Genomic DNA, 8,373 nt, shown 5'->3' on the forward strand with positions numbered 1-8,373 from the left:
TCTCGCGGGAGCCGTTTCCCGGGAGAGAGGGGGAGGGGGGGCGGGGCGGTCGGGGGCCCCAGGCACGGTATGTCACCTCTGCTTGTTCTCCTGGGGCGCAGGCACCAACTATGACTACGTGCGCGAGTTCAAAAGGAGTACGGGAACCTGGCAGCACACCAAGCCCCTGCTGCCCTCCGACCTGCGCCGCACGGGCTGCGCGGCCCTGCGCATCGCCAACTGCAAGCTCTTCCGCCTGCAGCTGCAGCAGGGCCTCTTCCGCATCCGCGTGCACTCGCCGTGACGCGTGGCCGCGGGACGCGCAGCTGCTGACCTCGCGCCGGCCTCCGTGCGGTAACGCGGGTGGTTTTCTAATGCTTTGAAGCCTGGGCTTCAGCTCTTGTTCCGAAGAAATCGTAAACTGCTGGAAAAAAAAAACTACCGAGCGGGGGGAATCCTTTTCTCCCGTAGGTGTGTCCCTAGACCAACCGGGGCTAGTCGGTGTCCGAGGAAAAGGGAAGTGGGAATCCTGTCGTGTAAAATATGGAAGTTAAAGCCCTAAGGTGCATTTTCCCCGAGGGGATCTCCTGTCTGACTGACCGGTGTGTTCAAGTACCTGGCTTTGGGGGAAAAAAAAAATCCGTATATGCAAATCAACATATCCAAACATACCGGAATTGCTTTTCCACTGCACTTGGAAGGAGATATTATGCCTAACTCTGCCCAACCATTAAGGGTTTGTGCCTAAAAATGTTAGTTTGGACTCAATGCCAGTTAGTCTCCACTTAACTACTAGTTCTCCATCCTAAGAATCTTTTTTGAACTAAATTATGATGAATCAAAAAACTAAGATAAAATTTCTCTTGTATGACATTCTATCTTAGTAATCTAAAGGGTCAGTAAATTAAGGAGTCAGGTGGCAGCCCTCCTGTGACTTTAAAGGAAGTTGTAACTTCTGTGTGATTTCAGATGAAGATGCGTCATGCTGTCATGTCTGGGGTTGAGAAGGATCTCCTGCAGTGCCATTCTTCCTTTTCAACTAAGCAGAACCATTTTATAAATCTGAGGACATTAGTAAGTAGGAGATTTTATAAAAGAAGGACCCGAGTCGGACAAATAATAAAGGTCTGCTATGACCAAAAAGAAAAAAAAAGGTCCAGAGAAAACATAGGGATCAAAAACTTACAAAAAAAAAAAAAAAACCTGCCTGAAAGCACACAGTCTTGTTTACTACTGTCTAGGGTTTGAAAATGTCTTAGAATGCGAATCCATGGTAAGAAGCCTTTGTAGCAGAATTTTCTCAATGCCGTTCACTAGTACAAGTTTCTGACAAATTACATAACAAGTAAAGTTTGGCTGGTAGAATAAACTACCTCAACTTAATTTCATTCTGTTCATAGTAGAGCAAATTAATCCTTTCCTCCTTTCCTCTCTCTCCATGTCAACCCACATTGACCCCACTTCCCGTGGGGGAAAAAAGTCTAGTCATTCTTGGCACTTAACCTTGTAAGATACTTTTGTTTTCCATTTGAATTATGCCACTTTCATGTGAAACCAGGGACTTCAAAGTGACTTTATCATTTGAAATTTATGCAATATCAGATTTCTAATCAATATAGAGGTCTTTATTTCTAATTGTTTTCTACAGCTTTTTTTTCCCCTCCCTCTTAGTATGTGGCTATAAGAAGCAGCATTTAGTCTTAAAGATTAACAAATGTATCCTTTGGTTATAAATTTGAGGATAGGAATTTCTTCCGGAAATTTCCTGCCTAGAATGTTTGTATGCTTTTCACATGCGTATGAAACATCACTTGTGTTCTTCCACCCAGGGGCAGTAGAAGGGGCACCTATGGGCAGTTTTTTTTCTTCTACTTGTTAGAAGTCAATCCAGTGCTAGAAAAAGTCGCTGAGCAGCCTTGCTGTGGGGATTCTGAAGAACGCTGTGTGCGCACATTCACTCTCCATCCTGGCAGAAGACGTGGGTCACAGAGGCACGGGGTTTCCATCTCCTCTCTCAGAGGCACTAGGCCACTCACGTAGCAGATCTGACCCCTAAGTCAAAGCCAGCCTCTTTGCTTCGTGCCGTGTACCAGTCAGCTGTTGTCTGCACGCTTTCCCCAGGATGTCTTGGATGTCTTTTAATCAAGGCAAACTACATGGCCACTACAAAGAAAGAAAACTTTCTTTGTACAACTAGATGTTAATTTTATGGGAAATAAACTGCCGAAAGAGTGGGTTTTCTTTGGTAAAATGCCCCGTACAGAACAGAACCTTAGCCTTCAGAAGCCACCACTGAGGTACATTCAAGTGGTAACCGATGTCCTGGTAAAGCTGTGACAGTCAGCAGTTCTCTTTTCTTTAATTTCTGAAGTTTAAAGTTCTTTCCAGGCTATGCCAGGCCTCTCCAAGGAGACAGTTCATTGTTCAGGAGTGAATGAGTCCCTGTTGCAATATATCAGTGCCTGCATGACTTGGTCAATTCATTTTATAAAAGTTTTATTATTATTTAGTTCGTTGACACTGTAGCTGCAAAAGTTAGGTAATGTTTTCTAAAAGTAAATTTGCCACATAATATGGGATGCAATAACCAACAAAAGCTGCTAAGTGCCAAACTGTTATTTTATTATATATAAATATAAAAATATCACATTGAAGTTTCAGGATGTATTTAATTTTATTATGTTCCAAAATGAATCATGACTTTCCTGTAAATCACGGTTACATCAGTATTGTGAAGTAAATTTGAACTCATTTCACACAGGTTTGTGTTTTAACCATCCACTTATGCCTTGAAACATCCTTTCTTGGTAAATTTTGATACTTCTTTTAACAGAAGGCACTTTTACCAGGTGTATGTTGAAATTAGCGGCTAAAGATAGATCTTAAAATTTTAAATACCATATCTTGGGGGGAAGTGCAATTTATTTTCATTATCCAAGTTGTCTCAGGTTAGAGTAAGTGAATATTGAAAGGATTTCTTCTAGGCTACAGTCTAAAGTAGGTTTGTTTGTTTCTTTGTTTAATACATCCAAACATAGTTGTTGTTGTTGTTGTTTTTCAAAGATTTAAGTGTTTAATTTAAAATGAAGTTAAAAAATTTTTTTTGATAGTGCTTATATCCTGTGAGAGATAAAAGTGTGTATGTGTGTGTGTGAGGGGGAGAGAGAGAGTGTGTGTGTGTGATGTGATTTGGTATGTCTGTTTATATATGTTTACTTTTGGAATTGTCATTCCAAACTACATATATTATTGTCTCCTGGTGCTTCAGAGAAATTCTTGAGCCTCTGGCCCTTCAGCTTATACTACTGTGTTAAACTCATGTTGAGTGAATATATTGATGTATTTGTAGTTTGTAGTAAGTTTTACTTGCCATTTGCATTTCTTTTTTTTAGCATAGTAAAAACAGTGCTGACCAACTCATAGTTGGTATACTGTAAAAATTTGGCCTAAGAAATTTCTAAATTCATCGTTCCTTTCACTAATCCACTCTTTGATCGCCGTCAGGAGTTGATAGTTAACAGTAGGCTTTTTTCAAACTGTGCAGCAACCAAAAAGGAATATTGGGGGATGTTGGACAGTATACTGTTTGTCTTGAAGTATTGTCTCACCTTGCACTACCACTTTAGTGATGGCACTTTCTTCAGTGACACTTTGGAAGTGCCATTTTGTCCTTTATGAGCGGGGAGTTCCCTGGGCGATGCACCGGAGATGCATCCTTTGTATTGACGGGTAAAGACAGGGCTCCTTTGCTGCAGCACTGCAGTTACTCAGGGTAGCAGGTTAGGGCTCTAGACAAATGTGTCAGCTGCCTTGGTCCATTGGCTTTCTGCCTGGTGCATTCTTACTACAGTGTGTCAGACCAGGGATCCCCAAAAATTTTCCAAGGAGCTCTAAAAACACTACAGTATTACCTTCTAGAATGTTGGCTCTCTTGATTCAAGAGGAGGCTGCCTGTGGTCAGATGAAGACATGCAACTGTCCAGGGAAAGAATGAGGTGGCACTTCGACTGCATCAACTTTGAAGGTGCTGGAACCCCCTCACAGAGCACCCAGTGGAAGGGAAGGGAAGGGTGAGGCTGCTTGGATTCAGGGGCTGCCCTTTGTGCTCTGAGAGAAGTGATCCCGCTTGGCACAGAAAAGCCCACCCTGGGTTTAATCACCAGTGTTGATTGAGCTCCTATTCAGAATTCTGCTTGGGCTTCTGAGGAGCATCACAGCGAGGCAGGTGAAATACGGCCCTCCCTCTAGACTGTAAACTCCTCGTGGGAGGGACCCTGCCTTAGTGTTCTGCTAATCCCAGTGCTCGGCACACAGTAGGTAGTCATTTATTATGACCAATGAATATAGTGTCCTTGTGATCCAAGTGACATTCTTCACAGGATTGAAAGTGACTTGCTTTTAAGTGAGATTTTTAAATGAGAAGCTTTGTATACAGATGGGCCGGCCTCCTAACATAGAGCCGGAAACCTGTAGAGAATAAAAAAAGCAAAGTGCCTGACCTGTATTGTGCACAGCTCTGTGGTCTGTTTGTGCCATAGGATTTTTGAGACCCTATCCTCAGAATTTAATAATGTCTATCACATTTAATTTTTTTTTTCACTGTTTTTTATTTGGGGCTCAGAATCTTCCCAGAACATACTCTTTGACCCTGACTTGCCTGTAATAGGTGCACTGCTCTCTGGCGGACAGAAAGCCTCCCGTAGATACAGCTTCATTCCCCACTTCAGATGTGAATGGAAACCAAATTTGGGATCCAGTCTTTGGACTAGCATTTCACTGTTCAGCCCATTAGAATATCACTTAATATTATAGGCAGGCAAGTATTTAAGTGTAACTTAAACTCCCAAACATATCCTTTACAAGTTACACAAATATAAACTAAAAGATCTTTGGTTTTCTTTGTCAGTTAGCTGTGGGAAATTTAAGAATTTACTAAAGTCGTAGGAGCAGAGGTAATAAGTATTTGCGTTTGAGAGAAAAGCTGATTTTACTTTGAAAAGCTGAAGCTTCACTTACCCTTTGCTTTCTTACCACATTTAAGGGAAAAGATACTGTGTCTTAGAATGTTGAGGAAAGCATTTTTCTAGTTTTCTAGCAATCCATGAAGTATTCTTTGGGGCTGGTTCAGAAATGATAGAAGTTTACGCTACGAGGGTGAGGAGTGTGGCGCGCTTGTTGACGTCTGAGGAGAACGTGAGCGCAGGTGAGCCGGCCCTGCCTGTTGCCAGTGAGACTGAGCTGGTGGCTTCGTCTATTCTTTTTTTTGGTGGGGGGCAGGGCACACCACCTAGTAAAACTTCTAAATTTTTTGTCTTTTTTTCAGAGGTAATTCTATTATTTTAATTTTAAACATGTCTCAACTTTGTCACATGTAATATGTGACATGTGAGAACCTCACATGTAACCATATCTCCTCTGGTCTGATTCATACCCTTTAGGAAAATTAGTTCTTGCTCAGTTCTACATTTGAAGTTCTCTAAGTGGAAGGACTTTTAAACTCCTTCCCTTTCTTATGAAATTAAATATCTAATTTGTTGTTGAGTCACTAAGTCTTGTCCGACTCTTTGCAACCCCATGGACTGCAACGCGTCAGGCTTTCCTGTCTTTTACTATCTCTCAGAGTTTGCTCAAATTAATGTCCATTGAGTTGGTGATGCTGTTTAACCATCTATCTCATTCTCTTGCCCTCTTCTCCTCCCGCCCTTGGTCTTCTTACCCAGCATCAGGGTCTTTTCCAATGAGTTGGCTCTTTGCATCAGGTGGCCAAAGTATTGGAACTTCAGCATCAGTCCTTCCAATGAATATTCAGGGTTGATTTCCTTTAGGATTGACTGGTTTGATCTCCTTCCAGTCCAAGGGACTCTCAAGAGTCTTCTCCAACACCACAGTTCAAAAGCATCAATTCTTCAGCGCTCAGTTTTCTTTATAGTCCAACTCTCACATCCATACATGACCACTTGAAAAACCGTAGCCTTGACTATATGGACCTTTGTCAGCAAAGTTACGTCTTCACTTTTTAATACGCTGTCTAGGTTTGCCATAGCTTTCCTTCCAAGGAAAAAGTATCTTTTAATTTCTAATAACATTTAATATCTAATAACATTGCTTAATTAGCTAGTGAGACATATCCATTGCCTTTTCTTTGTCCTGTTGAGATAAAAAATAATCTTCTAAAATTGCTACTCAACTGAAATTTGGGCTGATTGTGATATTGGTGTCCCCAAGGCCCAACAGAATTGTTGCAAATTCTTAAATCACTGTGATTTGAATTAGAGGGGATGCAAGGGATGAAAGCCCTCAGAGTCTGGGTACACACTGCATAAGATAACGTGGGGAAGACTTAGCCACTTCCTGTGACCCAAGTAAATGGCCACTTCAAATAATTCAGACCCCAAGTGGCTATAGGTTCATCTTTCTGGTTGGTGAATTATATTTATTATAACTTCATTTTTAGCATTTCAGTAGAAGTTTTTAAGGACTTTATTTGTATTCCTCTCACTCATCAGTTACAAGGTGTACCTTAGAACCTTGAAGTACACTTCTTCAGGTTACACAGAGGAACTTGGTTCAAAGATGACTGTACAAATAGTTTGCTTCATCACGTTTCCTGTTTAATTGGATGAGAATCACACATGCACTTATTCCCTTGTTCTTCGTGTTTATAGGAAAAACTGTTCTCAGCTACCTCATTATGTAGTGTTGTGCTTGATCCCCTGCCAATTGAGAAGAATTCAACACATTCTGTCCTTTAACAAAAGCCTGGAAGCAAGCAGTAAGCGGCCTTGAGGAATACAATTCTCTAAGGCGTAGTTTCCATTTTACTTTTAATCAGGAAGAACAATAATTCTCCTAGAGCTGCTGCATAGTGATTACTTGAAACTCGACTTGAACTTTAAAGAATCTTTACAAGGCTGTATTTTCGTAGCATAGAAAAGTAGTATGTTTAAACACCACTGCTATGTAAAATAGTAGGCTTCATTGCCATAGTCATTCACAGCAGATAGGAAAACATGTCTGTCTGTAATTTGACCCAATGTTTGGGATTCAGATGCTTGGGGTTACTGTTCTTCATATTCGATAAACTGCTAGTGGGAGCAGTTTAAGGATCTAATAGGTATATTTTCATGAGTTTGTTTCCCAAGAATCTTACCTTTGATGAAAGTATAGGGCTCATGAAGTTCCTCTATTCTGATAACCTGGGGTTTTACAGTGAAACTCTCAAAGTGTGGAGTTGAGTTGACCAAACAACACAGAACTGCATTATACTTAAAATCACAAGTGATCGGATTTGTCTGGTGTGTCAGTGGAATGTCCCCAACTTCCTCCTGGACAGGGTACACCTGGGCGCTGTCCTCCCCAGCACTGGTCAGCTCACCTGGCTGGTGAGTTAGGGGCAGCTCACAGGTCCTTCAGTTTTTGTAAACAGACCTTCCCTTCCGGGGGTGATTTCTTATTAGGAATTACCTAGGACCCCTGTTGGCCAAAATGAGTTATGCCCATTCCTAAAAACCTGGCATACTAGGAATAACTTACATACCAGGTAAAATCTAAAACCTTCACTGTCCCTGTGCATTAATAAGATTTAATGGTTAGGCTTGTGCTTTTCATACTAAAGGGCTTGCTCCCCTCATCAGGATTCTGGCAAAGTTCTCAGGTGGATCTAGCCGTGGGCCATGCCCACTTTTTGGTTCCCAAGAGAGCCAGGGTTCAGCCCCGGGCGGCCCCAGGCTTCCTTGGTTGTAATGATTTTGAGGAAATTGTAAATATTCTCTGTACTGGCCAGGCGAACCCAGTGGTTGTGAGCATGCGTGGGCTTTGGGGGCCCGGTGCATGCTGGGTTTAAAGATGGCTCCCACTGCCTCGTGCCCCTCGAAGCCCATCACCCCGAAACAAAGGATGGGTGTTCACCTGCCGGGGTTCCTGTGGAGAGCCAGCGGAGTGAGGAAGGGGAGAGCTTGGCGCCTCGAGCACAAATTGGGGGTGACTGGGACCTCGGCTGCAGTTGCCGCCTGTCTCAGCCGCAGTCTCCGCCCCTTGCTCAATATCCTGGCCTCAGAGCTTTCTGCTCGCATCTGCCGCCACATGATACACAAGCAAACACACACGTTCGCTTTTACAAGATGCCTGTTTTTTGGATCCGTGATACCACTCTCCCGCTTCTCTAAAACCTGGAATTCAGGATAATTCTAGACAGTGGAAACACCCCAAGATACGTGTTTAGGATATTTAGAGTGGTTACAAATATCCTTTGTTTTCAGGGTTTGCCTGATAAAGTACTCTGCTGCGGCTGCTAAGTCGCTTCAGTCGTGTCCGACTCTGTGCGACCCCATAGACGGCAGCCCACCAGGCTCCCCCGTCCCTGGGATTCTCCAGGCAAGAACACTGGAGTGGGTT

At 42.6% G+C, this 8,373-nt stretch overlaps 1 protein-coding gene across 5 annotated transcripts in view; it reads left to right on the top strand.

Moving 5' to 3' along the window:
• The window catches only part of GAN (gigaxonin), a 49,296-nt gene extending 43,760 nt beyond the window's left edge, over positions 1–5,536 (top strand). For 4 of the 5 annotated variants that reach the window (XM_006044477.4, XM_025268443.3, XM_006044478.4 and 1 more), the window contains one exon: positions 102–5,536. In XM_006044477.4, coding sequence (XP_006044539.1) covers positions 102–283 — 182 coding nt within the window. In that variant the 3' untranslated portion in view covers positions 284–5,536. The remainder of the gene's footprint in view (positions 1–101) is intronic. The other variant, XR_006546405.2, reaches the window with a different exon arrangement.
• Positions 5,537–8,373: the final 2,837 nt, after the last annotated feature.

The sequence above is a fragment of the Bubalus bubalis genome, chromosome 18 (assembly GCF_019923935.1).
Source record: "Bubalus bubalis isolate 160015118507 breed Murrah chromosome 18, NDDB_SH_1, whole genome shotgun sequence".
Lineage (NCBI taxonomy): Eukaryota > Metazoa > Chordata > Mammalia > Artiodactyla > Bovidae > Bubalus > Bubalus bubalis.